The following is a 19632-nucleotide window of genomic DNA, read 5'->3' on the forward strand; positions in this document are numbered from 1 at the left end:
AAATTAAGTTAGTTTTTATAAAAACCAACAATTAAGCTTCAAATCTAATTTTAGATTTTTCGATTTTAAGGATTGACTAGGTTATCTTCTTGTTTTGCCACTGGTTAAGTTTATCTTGTTATTTTCACTGATTGACTAGGATATTTTATTTCAGACTGAATTATCATTTCACAAAATTGTTATAAGTCATGACTTCATTATTGATTTTTCTTATAAAAGAAACTTTATTATGTTTTAAATTTGATAAGAGCAAATAGAATTACGAGATATTTTTTATAGTTTCCCTTAAATATAACTTGTTATCATTTCAAAAACTCAAGTGAACTCTCAAATTATATGAACTGATTGAGAAATAAATACTTTAAATAATGTGCATCAGGCGAACACTTAGGAAAGATAATCAAAAGAGGAATTTTCGTTTTAGTTTTCTAAATTAAAAGAGAGTATGTTGCTTAACTTTTATCGCAAAAGGAGGATTTGTGGATAACATTTAGACAAAAACTTAGGAAACTAATCCTGTGTATAGATCATGTTCGTTAGATTTTTTTGTTGATAAAAGAGAATAAAAAGGAGGTACGGAAACAGTCATCGTACACTCCTCTACGGGAATGAAACTAAAATTAGAGAAGCTTATTAGCGAAATAGAAGAGGAAAAATTAAGATTTTAGAAGTATAAATTATATACTCTATTTATTGGTGAAAATGTTAAAAAGAAAATTTTTCATGATGAAAATCTGATTCTAACATAAGAGAAAATCTAAGTGGTCATGGACTCGTGGTCATGTCATCTCAGAATAGTACTGAACTTGTTCGCTTATGCCATTTCGATATATTTCATGTCATTTTAGCACTGAATAGATCTACATATAGCATGACTTTCATTAATTACATTGATCCATTTATTCGGCGGCTGACATTTATAAGACTCGTTTTTGCTTGGCTGTAACAATTGGCCGTTGCTATTAATCTGATTAGTCATGTATCATGCATCTCCTGGATTAATCTTATGCATGTTACTAGACACACCGCATCTCATCTTTATATCCTCTAACAATGTTATTACTAGTTGTTTGCGTCGAATATTTTTTTCTTTAACACGACATTGTGATTCTCACTCATGTTGTTTACATTTTACAACCATCTACTACTTCTTCCAAGTTACCTTACTAAATAAAATGCCTTTCAATAATTTTGTTAAGTAACTGCTAGAGAGCTTTGTCCCTCACTAGGCACCACGCTTGACACTGTTGTCTTCTAGAGAGCTTTGTTCATCTTCTGCATCATTAAGCAATTCTTTATGTGTTTCTCCTAGCACTTGATAAGGTTACATTGTACTCTGTCATTTCCCATGGTAAGATCAAAGTTTGATAATTGGTAAGAGCTTAATTCCAATTACACTAGTCAGAGTTGGAATTAAACAGAAACAGCAAGTTCTATCAAGAAAATTTCGGTAAAATAAAAAGTTTAAGTCATTCATTTGACTCTTGAGGAGGAGGATTCTCAAAGCTGAGAGTGTTCCTCATTGTTCTCCTGCTGATTCCAACATTGCCATTGCCTTTCCTCATCATTGCCACAAACTCTCCATAGTCTATCTGTCCGTCCTACAAGAATTGAAACACCATTGACATTCATCCTAGCTCCTTCATAAGGAAACAATCAAAAGATCTTTGTGTAACTAATACTTACATTGTCTTGATCAATGTCATTGATCATTTCATCAAGATGTGGATCCTTTATACCAAACTGATTCCAAGCCTGTTGGAGTTCATCAATAGTGATGCAACCACTTGCATCTTTGTCAAAGAAAGAGAATGCAGCCACTAGATTCTCCTCTCTCTCCAGCTTGTTCAAGTGGATTGTTGCAGCCAAAAACTCTCCATAGTCAATTGTTCCACTTTCATCAACATCAGCCTGATACACACACACACAATCATAAGATGATACTGGATTTTACTTAGTGAAAGTTAATATATGAGAAGAGAGTTGCTAGGTACTGCTTGCAGGAGTTCTTGGATCTCTGATTCCACAAGCTCTGACCCAACACGTCTGATACTATCTTTCAACTCTTCAAACGTGATGGTCCCACTGTTGTCTGTGTCTATCATCTTGAACAGTTCTTTGAGCCCACCGATTTCTTCCTCAGATAGTCTCTCTGCAACTATACGTAAAGCCATCTTCTTAAGTTTGTTCATTGCAGAGAACCTTTTCAGGCGAGACACTACTGCGAAGTCCAGTGGTTTATCTGGAGCAACAGTATCATCCACAATCCAAGGGTGACCTGAAAAAATAACAACACATGAATCAACACACATAGCAAGAATATATACATCACAGTCTAAGCTCTCAAAAGGTGAGAGCTGCTTACACAAGACTTGATGAGCAGTTAGCCTTTTCTTTGGATTGCTCTCAAGCATTTTCTTTATAAGGTCCTTGGCACTCTCGGAAATGCTAGGCCAAGGACTGGTCTCAAAGTCCAGCTTACCCTGTAAAATCTTTCTGAAGATCCCATATTGAGTTCCTGGATACAAAATAGGACACATGAGATTGAGAAATTGAAACGCAAAGAGAAAGAAAGAGAGGCACTGGAGAATCTAACCAGCATCAAAAGGAGCAAAACCACATAACATAATGTAGAGGATAACTCCAGCACTCCATACGTCACATTCACGGCCGTAATGCCTATGTAAAACCTCAGGTGCCACATAGTATGCACTTCCAACAAGTTGTGTAAACGTTGCACCTGACAGAAACAAAGGGATGCGTGCCCAAAACACACACAAACAAGGGTTCAATGAAACAGTATCTCATGGACCAAACCAGCAGAACTAGTCCTTAGATTTTAGGGACGCTATAAATTATTATTATTTGATTTTTTTTAATTATTGTAATATTTATTTTAAAAATAAATAATCCAAATTGTATACTATATTAAGAGAAAATTTCTTTCTATATACCATGTTGTTTATGTGCCACTGATTTATATTTCTGAACTGGTGACTAATTTAAAATAATAAAATTATTATTGTAAAAAAAAAGTTCAAAAAAAATTAAACTATAAACTTAATTGCAATAAAGAGATAGTCTATTTATTTTAATAATAATTTTATAAAACTAAACTAATATTCGTTTCTATTTTTATAATAATTTTATTTATTTATTAGTTAACATTTACCATATATTAACATTTATGCATGTTATATATAACAAAACAAAAAAAGATTTGGGACCCCACAAAGTGGAGACCCTATTCAAAAGAAGAAGAATATACAAAAGTCAAAGGTGGAAAGAATCAAAATGAGACCTGGTTTGCAGAAAACAGAGAGGCCAAAGTCGGTAGATTTAAGCGAAGCATCTTCATCATCAGAAGAGAACAAGAAGTTCTCAGGCTTAAGATCTCTATGCATAACACCAAGAGAGTGACAAGCCTCCACGACCGCCACAATGGCCTTGATGAGCTTAGCTGCTTCTCTCTCACTATAATGACCTTTCTTCTCGATTCTATCAAACAACTCACCACCTTCGCAAAGCTCCATCACAAGGTGCACGTCGTTGGCATCCTCGTACGTGCTTTGTATCCGGACAACGTTGGGGTATTCAGACAAGTGATGCATTATCTGGATCTCCCTCAAAACGTCATCGCAATCTTCTTGACAAAGAAGCTTCCTTTTGGGTATAGATTTGCAGGCAAGCTTTTGACCCGTCTCGCTATGAGTACAGAGGAAAGTGGTTCCAAACTGTCCTTGTCCGAGCACACGATCAAGAACGTAATCGTCTTTCAAGTTCTTGGTCTTGTAAGGGAGAACCCAACTGGTTCTTGATTCGCTGGCCATAGTTTGAGAGTCTGACATTTTGTTAAAGAAGATGAAGAAGAAGAAAATAATGAGGAAAGAAACTATCTTGTTAAGGCGTTGAAGAATTAATCTAGTTTACTAGATTAGTCCTATCATGTTCTACAAGCTTTTTTAATTTTTTTTGCGGCTTGTAAAACTAAACTAGCTTCTCGAAGCTCTTTGGTTCAGGTTTCACAACTTGTAATCTCTTTCATTACTAGTTAATGATATTAACATTCTTAGCAAAAAAAAAAAAAAAAAAAAAAAGGCGTTGAAGAAAGGGAAGTCAAGACAACTTTTATTGAGCAAATGTACAGTTAATTACCTTCCTTTTTGAGTTTTCTTTCTTTCTTTTCACATTATTAAATGGTAATAACATTTTCAATTCAAAAAAAAAAAATAACATCTCCAATGGTAAATTTCATTTTTTTTCTTCAAAATATGAAGTTCTTAAAAAAAATGAAAAAGTATGTTTTCCAATGAATTTTTTTTTCAAAAAAGAATATTCCAAAAATTTTTTCCAGTTTTATCATTATTTATCAATAACACCTTTTACTTTTGCTAATTTATTAATTTTACCCAATTATTTTATTTTAACAATAGCTCACCACAATTTCTAATTAATATAAAATAAACATTATCATATAATATAATTAGTACACATAACAAATAAATAACACAAGAACACTATAAGGATTATGCTTTGAAGAAATTTAAAGAAAGGAATAAAATTTTATTTCGTGATTTGAACTCCAACATGTTCAACAGCCTTCTAAAGCAGCAACTTCATTTGGACAATGTTTTAATAATCTTAGTGGATCTGGAAGTGGTTTACCAGATTATTAAGTGTTAGTTTATGATGTACTAAGTTTTTTTATATATTTAGTTTGGTGTTTATCATGTATTTCAGTTTTTATATTATTTATGTAATTGTGTTTCATCTAAAATATTAGTAAAAAAGGAAAAATATGTTTTTAGTATATTTAATATTTTAAGTGAATTGAATAAAAAAAATAATATAAAAACTTTAAAATTAAGTTGGAAATATTAGTTCTTATAGTTTATTTAAGTAAAAACTAAGAACAAGTTAAAGGATCAATCTGTAATTAAAAATATAACTTCAAAAAATGAAGAAGTGAATAGTATTTCTTCAAATTTGAAAAAAATACTGTTCAATTCTTCAAAAAATGAAGAAATGAAAAAAAAATGAAGTATCAATGGAGTAAAAAATGAAGCAAAAAGTAGCAAATGAAGCACCATTGGAGATACTTTAAGTAAATACTAGATTTTGACCCGCACGTCCGTGCGGGTATATTTAAAAAAAAAAAATATGATGCTATTTGATTTTTATGTCACTATTTAGGATTGGGCAAAAAAATCAAATTCGAAGAATTGAACCGATCCCAATCCGAATAAGTAGTACTAAATCCGAACCGGAATTGATTAAATATCCGAATTATTCAAAACTTTGGTATTTGAAGAACTGAAATCTAATCCGATCTGAACCGAAGTATTTTCGGTATCCAAAATAGATTTATATACGTATATATTAATTATATTTAGATTTAATATATATATATATATATATATATAAACATCCAGAATATATATGATACTTTTAAGTTCACTTAAATGCTTGAAAATATATACAAATAATCAAACATAAATATCTTAAATAGTTAAAATATACTCAAAACTCCAAAAATACTTAAATAATTATTAATTCTCTATCCAAATATTTAAACCAAACCTATTTAAATTGGTTATCCAAATCCGAACCAAATACTCAAAGATCTGAACTGAACACGAAATCTCAAAAAGCCCGAAAACAAACCCGAACGCCCACCCCTAATCACTATTATATATAATCCTATATGTGTCATCATAGGTTACAAAATATGTGTTATCATATAATTAATTGTATTTTATACGTACCATCAAATAAGTTTTCTTATAATTAATAATATTTTTTATATACAATCATATAAATAATCACATATATATATTTTAAAATTTAATGTGAAATATAAAAACCATAATTTAAGTTGGTGTTTGAAATTGGGCTTTGTATTGTATTTTTCTTATATATATTGAAAATAGTTTTATAATAGTTATAGGAAAATATGTTAGTAAAAATCAAATTTTGAATATATATATATATTTTTTTGAATGAATTTTTGATAAAAATCAATTTTAAATTATTATTTTGATTTGAATATATATATCAAGTAACATAGACCATTACTTTTTAATATAATGTAATGGACTTTTAATTCTTTTAGTAGCACAAGCCCATTTTTTTTTTCCTAACTTACTGCTATTCATGTTTCCAAACAGTACTATTTTTTTAACTACTGTCTATATTGCCAAACAATTTCAATGTGTACTTCAACTTTAATAATATAGATAAATTACATGATTTGGTTGTTTTAGTTGAATATGTTGTCAACTAGTAATTAAAAGCTGTTACAGATATACATGTATTAATTTAACATATTCATTGACCAAAATAATTAAGACTAAATTTATTATGTATAATGTATAATTCTTAGATTTTTTTAAAAAAAATAATTAGCGTGTATTGAAGTTAAAACATCTTAAACTATGAAGCAAAGGGAAGAAGAATTATAAATCAAAGAAATGGAAAAGAAGCAAGACTGCTTTGCATATTTCAAACAAAATTGTGAGGGCTCTTAAAACATGTGTCAAATTACAACCGGTTCTATTTGTTTTAAAATCTTATTTCATAATCTAACTAGAATAATATTATATAGCTGATAGATTGATATACAAAAATTGACTGATAATGATGATCTAAGTTCACAAACAAAAATTATATTAAGAGAAACATAACTTCATTGGATGCTTATATATTCATGTGAAATCAAATATTCCTAATACATTCAGGGTCGGTCCTGAGATTTTGGGGGCTATAGACGATCTAAGAAAGATTTTTATAATTTGGAAACCAGAATTTTTTTTTTACAAATTTGAGAATCTATTTATATATAATTTTTTTAAAAAAGTTTAGGGCTTTAAACAAATGTTTCATCCGGCTTTGCTAGAACCGTCATTCATTATTATTATTTATTTTATTAACCGTCCTTCATTATGCACCACTGCAGAGGATTGTTTTGTTATCTATACATAACTAAATTTATAAATTTAAACGTGGTTAAGAATAGTAAAATTAGAAGAGTGTGTGCATAGCCATGTGGGAGTGTTGTGGAGGTGAGAAGACATTTTTGACATTTAGGATTTTAGGGTGATGGGAAGGTGAATTTACCACTTCTTGCTTACTGTGCCCACTCAGACCCTAAACTTCTTCGCGTCTCTCTCTTTCAAATCTAATCACCCCTTTTAAAATATTTTGGTTATAGGCATTGGGCAACATAGCATCTTATAAAGTGGGCTCAACTAATTGGGCTCTTTGTTTATCTCAACTACTAGAAAGGCTTAAGTTGAAATATCGATATTGTGCTCTCTGCCGCGTTTAAGTTAAAATATTTATATACTTTTAGAAACATTTTATCATGGAGTATTTATCTTTGTGTTACTAAAATACTTCGAAAATACATTTGAATAGAAATCTCAGTATGGAAATGTGACCATATGAAAACAGAAATACGAGTCAGCAAATAATAGTGGAGGGTACAATGGAGCTGTTGATGAGTGGCACGTAATCACATCTCATGAAAGTGCGTAACGAATCCTCTTTAATTAGCTTGTGGGACCTATTTACGACATTGTTGATCTCGACCTTTTGTGCTTTGTGTTCGTTTGTCTTTTTGTTAAAGTAAAAATGTGTTGTGTCTCAGTGTGGAGTGTGGACCACTCTTTCATTGGCACCTCATCTTCATATTCGTTTTAATATCTCTGTTTTTTTTTTTTTTTTTTGGCTCAACATCAACTTTCATTAACCAATAACAGTGAATACAGGATTGTAACCACACGGGTTTAAACCCAACATACAAACGACGAAATCTAGTACCACCTAGAATCACTAAGTTGGATTCTACGCTACCTAATTTGGACGTCGCTGTATTTTTCACCACTTGGAGACGACACCAACTCACGACACGAGATGGCCGTCTCTTAGACCCTACTAATTTGACCACAAAGTACGGAGACAGTAATTTACACGGAAAAGAATGAAAAACGTAGCCGGTACCAATTTTTAACCGCCTATTAGTCTCCTAATGGTAAGCCTTCAGCACGTGTACTAACAGGACCATCACCGCTGGCGCATACCGACCAAATTCCACCCCTCCGGCAGTCACCATCCCGACCCTAAGCCACAAAACCGAACAAGAATGTCCGGACTGAAAAGCGGATTTTGACGTCGGAAAACGAGCAAGGATCACCAAATAACAGCTTCAAGAGGTGCAAAGCACGTACCGCCGGGACAATCGTAGATATCACCGGCGCTGGGAAATACGGCTCCGCCGTGCCTCAGAAGGCAGAGACCTCTACTCCGGTTGACAAGTCCGTCGTTGAAGGTTCATGCCGCACGTTGTCTCCGGGAACCAAAGAACAAGCCCCTTTTCACCGTCTGTCGCAGCACTCCTCCAGCAGTCTCACCGTCACACGGTAAGGTAGATCCGCGGTGGAGGAGACGTCACACCTCGTCACGCGCCGACGCCATGAATCCTTCACCGTAGATCTCGAAATTTGGAAAACCGGATCTGGTGAAGTCTTCAATCCTAAAAGCCGACTTTCATCTCCGTCGTTCCACCTTGTATCTCGCCGCTACTCCATAGAAGCCGAGAGCCATCACCGCCGAACACAAGAGGTCACCGGAAGAAGTCATCGACAGCACAGAATCGCGAGCATATCGACGAAGGGAGACCGGGGAAAATGAAAGCAAAGAGAAAAACAAGGAAGGGAGAGGGAGGTGGTGCCTCCGGCACGCCTATCAGCAGCGGCGGCCGGAGTTAGGGTTTTTACAGATCTGGTTTTTTACGCGTTTGAGAGAGAGAATTCTAATATTGCTCTTGCCATCAGACGTGTTTTAATATCTCTGTTATTACTACTCCTGTCAGTATTTTAACGTGTTATAGACTCATAGTCGATTCCTAAATTAATTTTCTATATATTGTTGTTGATTTTCTTACAAAAACGGATCCTTCCAATCTAAACACCATTATTATAAACATTGTTTAGGGTTTATGTCAATTCAGCTTACACATATATTACACTCATTAACTATTGAATAACAAATAAACCATGCATGTGTCGCTGTTATGTATAAGTCTGGCCAAATACAGATCGGTTGCGTTTGGTTTTTGACATAATTGCTTACAAACGTTGTCTTTGTGGCTGGATGATTGCGATTGTATGCATTTGAAACTAATTTTTATAACGCTGCTTAAACATTTCCAAACCGATAGTTTTGAATATTTTAAGTAACGTATTAACAGTTAAAGACCGTGTCACCCACACAATTATTTGTATGAAGAAGTGACAAATTGTATTTGCGTCAACTATTTAGAAGCCTTAGTATATTGACTATCCTCAGAACGATAATTAACGATTTAATCATGTACTTATAATATACTGCATTTGATACACTTAATTACTAAACCAATTTATCAATTTATCAATTCATTTATTCTGTTATTTATTCCTTCTTGTATTCCTTTGATAACGTATAATTCTCAAAACCTTGGGCGCTATCCATTTCTCTCTTACAAAAAGAAATGAAAAAGATTTTGATTCGAATTAGCTGCATACGTTTCATGGCCTGTTACGTCATTAGTTTTGTTTTCGAAGATAACAGCAAGGGTTTTATTCGCAAAATAAGAATAGTTTACGTGATCTATTGTAAATATTGCAATAAGTAAAAGTAGTGTAAAGTTTCTCAACCCTCCCCACCAACTCCACCATAAATAACACATCTCTCTCCCATCTTTTCTTTGTGGAAACACCACCAATCTTCCTCTTCTTCTCTCATATTCTTAGGTTTCTTCAGCTTTTTAAGTTTTAAGGTTGATCTGATCAAAACCCTTAATTCTCTCGACCAAGATCATGCTTAGCAAAAGAACCCACCCCATGATCGGAAAAATATCTGAGCTCCTCGTCGGCGTGAACCGATCTGCGGCCGCGGCGACTCCGTTCTTTGACGTCTTGATGACAAGCCCTAAAAGCCCACTTGACTTCAAGATTCTCCCACAAATATCTCAAAGAAACAGCTCAAAGAGATTCTACGATGACAACCTTGGTGGGTCTGTTGGGCTAGGGATTGTAGCCGCACTCGAGAACTCAACCACTCGTCTAATCACTAGATCGGAACCGAACCAACCCAACCGGTCTGATCCTGTCCAGTTCATGAGCCATGAACGAAGCACGGACGAAGAAGAAGACGAGGAGATGTTCATAATGGACGAGGAGGATTATACGTTGGTAACGTGTCACCATGCTCCTAGTGGATCTTGTAGTACAAGGGTTTATGACAGAGATGGGTTTGAGTGTTTCGCAAGTAAGATCAACGAGGATCGTCGTGAGAGACTTTTCGTGGTCGATGTGGGTACGGAATCTCCTGAGAACTCGCCGGAGTTGAAGGGTTTGGGTTTCCTCAGTTCTTGTTACTTATGTAGGAAGAAACTTCACGGTCAGGACATATTTATTTATAGGTATAAATAATTTGGGAGTAAAATATAGGTGTTGTATAGTATGGTTTTATAACTCGATTTTGTATTTTGATTAAAAATTTCTGTTAATGCAGAGGAGAAAAGGCCTTTTGCAGCTCAGAATGTCGATCGAGTCATATAGCAAATGTTGAAAGGAAAGAGAGATGTAGATCGAAGTTCTCAACCTCTCCATACACCGCTGGCCAAATTTTCTCCTCCGGAGTTCTAGTGACTTAGCCGGAGTTCTACTGAGTATACATATATATGGGGGATCAGGGGTAAATAAAATAAGTACGCATACAACATATGCGGATGAAATAAATTAGCATATATAAGATAATATGACATGTATGTCTATATAAATGATATATGGTGGGAATGTAACAACATGAAAAATTTTGTGAGGAGGGAGGGGGGAGAGAGGGGGTTAATGATAGTAGAGAGAGCTAGTTCTTGATCGTTGAACATGGCGAGAAATGGAATAATGCTCTTGTTTGTTTTGGTTATTGTTTTTGTATTCTATGGTATTTAACTTATTTAAATAATTTTGAAGTTCAAACTGGTTTCTTCCTTATTCTTGTGTCCCTTTCTTTTAGTGGACGTTTTGAAAGGTGAATATAATGTTCTAGGGAGAAAGGTGAATATATAATAAGTGCTCCAAGCATCATATCAAATCATTAAAGCGAATATTAGCAAACAAAAAAGAAAGAGAAGGAGTGGTGAAAATTATATAAAATCGAATGATATACGATAATACGAATACTTTCAGCTTAATCCCCTAGTATAATTGTATAACAGTAATAGAAAAGGTTGCTGCGGTGTTGGTTTGTGTGTGGTTTATTCATCAATCAATTTGTGAAAATGGGTAAACTATCAAATATAAAAAAAAAAAAAAAAAATTAAATATAAATATTGTAATAAAATAATATTGACCCATACGGAAGAAGCCAGGGATGAGAATAAGCCCAAAAGAGGGACAATATTGCTAAGTCGCTGGGCCCATAATATTCCAATTATTAACTAATTGAATTATTTTGAAAGAACAAGACAAAACCTAATTTCTTTGTGGTCCTTCCATTAAAATTGACTTGCATGCAAAAATTAATGTCTTTGTTCTTATTAGAACTGAGTACTACCCAATATTCAAGCCTTTTGGGTCCATCAATATGTTCCTCTTTAAGAATATGTACACACATAGTATGATTGCTTGTTTTAATATAAAAACGTATAATCTTTTTGACAATTTATGTGCAAAGTAACCATATCATACATTGTAGCTGTACAGTAACTTGTAAGTGGTAAATTTTCCGTCATAAATTAAGAAAACTACCACAACACAGATTTTAAGATTTTTCTTGCCCACGTTTTGGTGTTAGTTCAGATATGTTCTTGAACAATTTATAGTGAAAATGCTCTTAGTGCTGAAATGTTTTACATAACATTTTTCGATAAGAGAAAACTAGAAGAAGAAAAGAGTAAATCTAATAAACATATGTCATGCTAATGAACAATTGTTGTTTACTTATGGAACAAGGAACATAAAAGTATATATGTATATATGTTTTTGCCGAGATTTGAAGAAAATTCAATCTGCAAAGAAAAATCGTATTTCCTATTTACACACCCAAATTATTTGTTTTTTCTGGTTGCTTGCACGTTAGTATTATATCTAACTGTCCCGACCACGTTTGCATTCTAAGCATCTCACCATCATTTTTTCACTTGTTCTATTCTTCTAACAGTTTCCCTCATGTCAGGTCTTTCATCTGGATTACTTGCGATACAAGCAGCCCCAGTCCGCAGCAACTCCAGCATCTGCTGCACGGAATCAGCATTGTTTCCTATCTCCGGATCGATAAGTTCTTCTTCTTTGTGCTCCGCAATAGAAGATTGAACCCATTCAACGATATCAATCCCGCCTTTACCGGTGTTTAAGTATTGAGAAGGAAACTTCCCTGTCAAGATCTCTAGAACTATAATTCCGAGGCAGTAGACGTCTGATTTATGAGAAACCTGTTGGTTCTGCGCAAACTCTGGAGTTTTGTAAGCGAACATTGCTTGTGCGTTGCTTGGCTGGAGAAACGGTAAGAATGCGTAGTCACTGATCAATGGTTCGTAGGTCTCGCTGAGGAGAATATTGCTGGATTTTAGGTTACCGTGTGGGAGCTCGTAGGAAGCAAACTCCTCGTGCAAGAACTGCATACCATGTGCCACTCCTTGGATTATCTTCAGTCTTGTCGCCCAAGTTAGCTCGGAATGTTGTATCCCACGGTCACCTATTGAGATAATAACACAAAATATTCATTTAGGTTCAGTGGTTAAATCAAGATTTATCCTACTCCTTCGAGTTTCACCCACAAAGATTTTATATTGACCACTAAAATGGTTCAATAAGTTTTAGAAATTCTATGGAGTATATATCAAGATTTAATTCTACTATCAGTGTTCTAAAACGCGGTAAGAGCTGGCTAGGCGGTAGACTCATGCTTAAATGAGTCTAGACAGATCAAGATTTAACTCTTTTATTAGTGTTCTAAAACGCGGTAAGGGCTGGCTAGGCGGTATATGAGTCTCTAGCATATACGGCTGTACGCGGATGCTTAAACGAGCCTAGCTAGATCAAGACTTAACCTATTATATATAAAAAGGCATTGCGGTTTACCGTGTAAAACGTAAAGTAAGCTGCTCTTAGGCATATACTCAGAGACGACAAGCTTCTCTTCTTGACGGTAATGATAGGCTAAAGGGGTAAGAACATTAGGGTGTCGGATTGTCCCCAACCGTCTCATCTCTACATCAAAAGCCTCACTTGCGAGTTTATTCATATCCCTAATCCTCTTCACCACAACTGCTAATCCATTGGCCATCACCGCCTTGTAAGCTGATCCAAGACTACCGTTTCCTAGCACCTCGGCAGCAGCCTTCATCAGATCAGGCAAACCAAACGAGCCCTTGTCCGTGTTCACCATTATGATATCACCCATACCTCCGCCTCCTCCTCTTCCTCCGCCACCTTTCCCATGAGACGAGCCTTTTTTGGTAGAACCGCCTTCGGAGTTTCCACCGCGCTTCTTGCTTGATTCAGTAGACCTTTTAACCGTCGTGGATTCGGGTACCTTGACCTCCACGACATCGCTTGGACGCTCTTTGTCGAGCTTGCGAAAACCGGCATTTTGCTTCTTGTTTCGCTTCTTTATAAATCCAACAACAATACAACACATCATGAGAAACGAGATGACCAACAGGACCACGTTTATCGTGGTCCTGTTGGAATTATCTGTTCCATCGGTGGGCGGGGGAAGACCATCGCCGGTTTCTTTTGGGTCAATAGCCTCACATCCAACGTTCACCGCCTTGCCGCACAAGGCTTCGTTCCCTTCCAGTTTCATGACAAGATTTTTCCTATCCGAGAGACCCGCAGGGACCTCTCCTTCCAGCTGGTTGTTCGAGAGGTCGAGGCTTTTCAGGTTCTTGTTGGTCTCGATCAACAGAGGTATCTCTCCTGAAAACTTATTGTCTTGAAGGTGAAGCTCCTCTAAATGAGGGAGCTGCATAATGGAGGAAGGGATCTTCCCAACGAATTGGTTATGATCAAGAAACAGCCTCTTGAGCTTTGACATGTCTTTAAAGAAATCGTCAGGGATCTCTCCGGAGAAGGTGTTGTTGGAGAGCATGATGGATTTGAGGCCTCGGAGTTTGAAGAAATGAGGGAGAGGACCTGAGAGGAGGTTGTTGTCGAGCCTGACGGTTTTTAGATTTGCGAGAGCCTTTAGATCATCGACGCTGATGGTTCCCGAGAGACCGAGACGCGTGACGTGAATGCCTGAGACTGTGAGACCCTTTTGGCAATAGATCCCGAACCATTTCCCACCGCAAGGATCTGTTCCTAATCTCCATGAATTTAGATCCCCTTTGGTTATCTTCACCGAGTTCTTGAACCGTATGAGCGGTTCGGCCTCGCTTACGTGTTGCAATGAAGGGGGGATCGAGAAACACATGAGGAGGAGGAGGAGGAAGAAGCCGTGAATCAGAACAGCAGCCATGGATTGAGGACAAGAAAGAGAGAGAGAGGCTGTTGTTCTTTACGTTCTTGGTATGTTATGTCTAGAAACAAGGACGATGAATGGTTCGTTGAGAGATGTAGTTTTGTTTAGATTGTGTTTGTTGTTTCAAAGGCAAGGGTGACATTTTGTTTTCTTCTTTTGACTGACTTATCTTTGCTAAAAATAGCAATCATGTATTTTGATAAGGATCAAAATAGGTATCTTTAACACATGCATTTAAGGAAACAAGTTTAGGCAGAATCCAAACTTAAACGCTCAAAGAACACAACAAACGATTTAAGAATCAAATCTTAAGGCCAGTAGCAAAGGAGTGTCTAGCTGGCACTCCGCCACTCAGATTCAATTCTCGCTGGGAAAAAATGATTGGATTTTCGACGGGAAGTGACCGTTCGAATATCCACTCGGATTCGAGTCGTGTATTTTGGTATAGGAGTGTAGAAACCGTTCGGGAATTTAACACTTCGAGTTTAGATTTTGAGAAAACAAAGTTTTTCATTGTTTAAAATTTTTATACTTAAAAATTTACTACTAGTTTAACTAATTTCTAATTCGTAATAGGTTACAGTTTTGAAAATAGAAAGACACTAATTTGATGGTTATTTTGTGATTTTTAGATATAATTTTTGTTAATGTAAAATAAGAAGTTTGACATACAATTTTAAATGAGTAGCAAATTATTTTACCCGGCGTTATATGTATATTTCATGATATTGAACCATGTGCAACATCAATATATATAAATATTTAATCTAAAATGAGAGAAGCAGTCTAGGATAAGAGGTGACATCACTTTTTTCTTTTTTTACCCAAAAAAAAAGAATAAAATCTTAGGAACATAAAATTTCAATTAATCGACTCAAAAGACAAAGTTGAGTTAGATTCTGTTCTTTAAATATATGGTCGGAACCAAGCCACGGACGGTATCGTTATAGCGATAACGCTTACTACAATGAGCTTTGCTTCTGTACCAGAATAAATACTATAACTTACACACACTAGTAACACAATGTGTGTCTGTAGAAAAGCTATCAAAAAGGCTGGCTATGGCTCAATGGAGGAAGAGGAGGCAATCTTTATATCATAGCAAAAAGGATTTCATTCCACGTATCAGGAACACCAGGCAAGCACCAATGGAGACAATCCTGAACTCCCTTTGAAGCTGAGATACTAAACCTTGATATATGACCTTCGTCTCTAATATGAGACAAAGCCGTTATGTCCAAAAGCTTAACCCCTGTGCCTTTCACCGCATGACCCGCGCTGTAATCGCTAGACTCCTCTTGCAAAACCTCTTTCCCTATAGACATTGGCGTCGTGTTATTGCAGCTCCCTCCAGTGTTCCACTCTCCTCCAACAAAATGCCTCGGGGAAAGGCTTCTGTAGAACGCCTTGAGACCAGGATGGTGAGGAAGCTGAGAGCTAACCCAACTAACCGTGCTGTGGATCGTGAAGTTCTTGGCGTTCCCAAGAGCGGCTAGCTTCTTGTTAGCGTTGGGGACGCCGTTTAGATGCATCACCCATCTGTTGCCGTTGAGCTTCCCGCGGTTCCAGTGGTGGCCTGTGTTCATTACCAGCACGTTGATCTTGTGAAGGTATTGGCGTAAGAAAGCTGGTGGGCGGTCGAGATGCATGGCGTGTTCGGTTAAGGGGTCTGAGATGTTGAGAGGTTCTATGTCGCAGAGGGTTGATGACCAGTGGTATAGGACGGTTGTGTTGGTTTCTGGGAATCTGTAAGCCCAGCCATTAGGACGACCTCCACCTTGGGGAGTTATGAACCCAAACTCTGGTCCCACGTCGAGGACGTCGAGCCTCTCTTTGCCTCCAGTGATCATACACATCATGGATTGGAACTGCTGTCTTCCTAATGAGTCTCCAACAAAGGCTAGGGTCTTGTTCTGCATCCTGAGGGCATTTGAGAAAAAAGGAGCAATGCACTGTTACTAAGGACTTGATGGGAACACTTGGGATAAGATGTACCTTTTTAAGAACTTGGAGCCCTCAAATTCTTCCATAGAGCAATCTTTAGGTTGCCATCTTAACCTTTCAAAGGCAAAGTCTGTGCGTTGCATCAACCTGCACGCCCACATAGAAGCAAGCCACTGTTTGCAACGAGATCCTGAGTACAAAGGACGGTGATTGTCCACAACCCATTTCCCTTTTGCGTAATTGCAAGCTGAGATGAAAAAAATATACAAAACTTGTTATTTCACATAGGACAGAATCATAATGAGACAGTATCAATACAGTTTAAAAACTTAAAGCTAATCGTTTCATAGAGATGCAGATATATATATTAGTGGTGGCAAGTTTCAGAATAAGACTGAGGATGTATAAAAGACGATTCTCTACCTTGATTGGAGATACGAGCTGTTGACCTACTATCATCATCTTTCTTGGCTACGGACTGTTCAGTCCTCTCTTTGTCCGTTGCAAGAGTTTTCTTCTCTGGATCCGGATTAGTCTTTTTAATATGTGTTGTCTTTGCTGCGGCCTCACCAGCAGCAACCTCTTGTTTCACCTGCTCTAGTTTACTTTCTTTACTAGTTGGTGTCTTCTGATATTTTGGCTCACTTACAGTAACTTCACGTTGCACATGTTCTTCTTCAATAGTTGATGTCTTCCCTTGATTCGTCTCACTGACAGAAACTTCTTCCGCTTGTTTCTCTTCTTTTTCTTCATCTTCTTCTTCGGTATCCTTATTATCAGTTGGATCCTCTTTACTTTGCTCTGTTATAGACAATCCGGGAAAATGAATAAAGCTAAGGTTCCAGAATTTCAGAACACAACAGACAGCGCAAACCTCCTTCAAATACTTCAAGACAAAAACTTTCGAGCAGATTACAAGGATGCACTAAAGAGCTGCTGTCAATGATTTAACATTACCTTTGTTTACAAACGGAGTAGCCGATGAGGAGCTATGTTTACTTTCAGTATTCATTGCAGTAGGTATTCTCTCAACCCTTTCTTCTGCAAATGACAAACAACTAGGTCAGATACACACCAGTATCTAACTGTGCTGCCTTTAGTTTCAAGAACATAATACAGTTAATTATGAAACATAATCAGGAGAAACTACAAGCGAAAATAATATACATATTGATACATTTAGCCACATAAAAATTTACATGGACAAAACATTAACAGTGGAAGCTAGAAACAAAACATTTCAAAAAAAAAAAATAATAATAAAACATTTCACTGGCATGAAGCTTTACAGAATCAATAAAGCATGGTTCCAACATTCAAACGACCTAACAGTACATGCCAGGAAGAGAGTAAAGTGTCATAGTCAAACCTGGTTCCAGCTTAAGAAAGTGACTATCGGGTGGAAGAAAGGCAGAGGATGGAGTTGTATCCCATGACCATAAGACAAGTGTTGCACAAACAAGCACAATAAACACAAGAGAGATATCTTTAGCCCTCCTTCTAAGTGCTCCTCTTTTCATCCTATACAAATTCCAATTACTAAGCTGTAAGATTTTCATTCCGTTACATAACAGCATTCGGTTCTCCTAGACAGATAAGAAGATCACATCACCGACCATCCACATGTAAACAAAAAAATAAATAAACTAGAATCAACTAGGAGATATCTCTACCTAATTCTATGGAGCTTCATGCTTCTCGTTCACACTATATGTCCAAGTATCTCGATGTTCAGTGTGATCCTTTCAGACTCGTTACTCATTAAGGAGTAAATGCCTTGCCAAAAATCATATAAGATCATTGTGTGTTTAGCAAATAGAAATTAAAAAAAAAAAACATCAATTTACACAATGATCCCATTACAAGAGACACCAAAAGTATATGTTTGATGTTTTTTTTTTCTTCATTTAAGAGTGTGAAACTAATGGATTAACATCTCCTCACCTAACAAAACACTGTCCCATTGGAACTAAAATTGGCAAAAACAAAACCAAAACAAAACAACGCATTAGTTAAATTAATCCCGATTAAAGCATAATCCAGTCACTAAACCCATCTCTCCTCAGAGGTACTAATTAAGGGACCACGCAACAATTTGGCTAACGAAACGAAAGTTTTATATCGCTCTGCTACTATAAAAAAAAAGGAGACATTTTTATGATGAAACTAATGAAAGTAAATCAGATCGAAACGATGAAGCATAATAATAATAATACCTGGGAATCTCTGAGATCACAGATCGAAAAGAAATTATCTTTGTGTGTGTGTGTCTGTGTGTGTGTGTGTGTGGAGGAAAGTGAATCAAGAGGGTTCTGGTAAATGTACACTCTCTCTCTCTGTTTGGTTCGCTTGATGTCGGTGATTACTGAATCATGTTTTACCGGAGACGCCGTTAAGAGAGAAGCGTGGTCAGAGGAAACTAACGTTGCAGAAAAAAATAAAAATAAAAGCTTCGAGTTGATTATTATGACTAAATAAAGTGTATTTTCTTGTAAATTGCACCACCATCAAAAGTGTAGAGTGTGTCATTCTTCGTCAGATTCAGAATCATCACTAATGTAAATGCATTTTGTTAGATACCTAAACCATCATTCAAAATGGCCCAAGAAGGCCCAAGTCACTGTTCTGGAACTCCCACAGAATTTTGATGATTTGTTCCGAGGCTTGTTATACCATTTGAAGGCTCGCGCCTAATAAAACATGGAAGTAATACTAGCAAGTAACTCGAACTTAATTGTTGATCCATCGGGGTTTATTCATAAAACTTGCTTAAAAATTACTGGAAATATCTTCTCACTCCAGAATTTGTTATACACTTGGATGATCTGGAAATCACATGGTCCTTTGTAAAACATACGCGTAGACTAGTAGTTATATTAAAAGACCAAAAACTACCACAAATTAGGATAGGATAAATTATTTAAGATTCGCGATTCAGTCTATGTATCTCAAACTTCAGATTTTGGGATCAAGATCCAAACATGAATAAATTTCTTTTGAAAATGAATATTCAAATCCAAAATGATGTATTATATAGTCTTTTTATTTCAATCCTAAGAAATTTTAATAAAAAATATAATGATGAATTTAAAGGATAAAATAATGGGTAATTCTTTCAAATAATTTTTTTTGGTTTTTATCACAAAAATAGTTTTCAATAGGAAAATGACCAAATAGCCTCTT

General features: G+C 35.9%; 4 protein-coding genes across 8 annotated transcripts; 1 reads left to right on the forward strand and 3 right to left on the reverse strand.

The window, feature by feature from the left end:
• Positions 1-12: 12 nt before the first annotated feature.
• Positions 13-5207, reverse strand: LOC103845650 (calcium-dependent protein kinase 12). Its single transcript, XM_033282715.1, has 6 exons — positions 3302-5207; positions 2597-2740; positions 2366-2518; positions 1995-2278; positions 1687-1911; positions 13-1601 (listed from the first exon to the last, which is right to left on the reverse strand). The coding sequence occupies exons 1-6, from the start codon at positions 3846-3848 to the stop codon at positions 1470-1472; spliced, it is 1485 nt and encodes a 494-aa protein (XP_033138606.1). The 5' UTR covers positions 3849-5207; the 3' UTR covers positions 13-1469.
• Positions 5208-9720: 4513 nt separating this feature from the next.
• On the forward strand, positions 9721-11004 carry LOC103845651 (FCS-Like Zinc finger 14). 2 transcript variants are annotated; one of them, XM_009122533.3, is made up of 2 exons: positions 9721-10440; positions 10555-11004. In XM_009122533.3, exons 1-2 carry the CDS (start codon positions 9858-9860, stop codon positions 10599-10601), a joined length of 630 nt encoding a protein of 209 aa, XP_009120781.1. In that variant the 5' UTR covers positions 9721-9857; the 3' UTR covers positions 10602-11004. The 2 variants fall into 2 exon arrangements, with proteins under 2 accessions (XP_009120781.1, XP_009120780.1); XM_009122532.3 differs by having other exon boundaries at positions 9729-10462.
• On the reverse strand, positions 10953-15096 carry LOC103845652 (pollen receptor-like kinase 6). Its single transcript, XM_009122534.3, has 2 exons — positions 13122-15096; positions 10953-12735 (listed from the first exon to the last, which is right to left on the reverse strand). The coding sequence occupies exons 1-2, from the start codon at positions 14500-14502 to the stop codon at positions 12170-12172; spliced, it is 1947 nt and encodes a 648-aa protein (XP_009120782.1). The 5' UTR covers positions 14503-15096; the 3' UTR covers positions 10953-12169.
• A 252-nt stretch (positions 15097-15348) lies between these two features.
• Positions 15349-19480, reverse strand: LOC103845653 (protein trichome birefringence-like 16). Of its 4 annotated transcripts, none has more exons than XM_009122537.3 (7): positions 18666-19480; positions 18123-18225; positions 17819-17970; positions 17407-17490; positions 16873-17250; positions 16501-16696; positions 15349-16425 (listed from the first exon to the last, which is right to left on the reverse strand). In XM_009122537.3, exons 2-7 carry the CDS (start codon positions 18140-18142, stop codon positions 15597-15599), a joined length of 1659 nt encoding a protein of 552 aa, XP_009120785.2. In that variant the 5' UTR covers positions 18143-18225; positions 18666-19480; the 3' UTR covers positions 15349-15596. The 4 variants fall into 4 exon arrangements, with proteins under 4 accessions (XP_009120785.2, XP_009120786.2, XP_009120783.2 ...); XM_009122535.3 differs by having other exon boundaries at positions 15351-16425; positions 17819-18035; XM_009122538.3 differs by lacking the exon at positions 18123-18225.
• Between the last annotated feature and the right edge of the window lie 152 nt (positions 19481-19632).

This window comes from Brassica rapa, chromosome A10 (genome assembly GCF_000309985.2).
Source record: "Brassica rapa cultivar Chiifu-401-42 chromosome A10, CAAS_Brap_v3.01, whole genome shotgun sequence".
Lineage (NCBI taxonomy): Eukaryota > Viridiplantae > Streptophyta > Magnoliopsida > Brassicales > Brassicaceae > Brassica > Brassica rapa.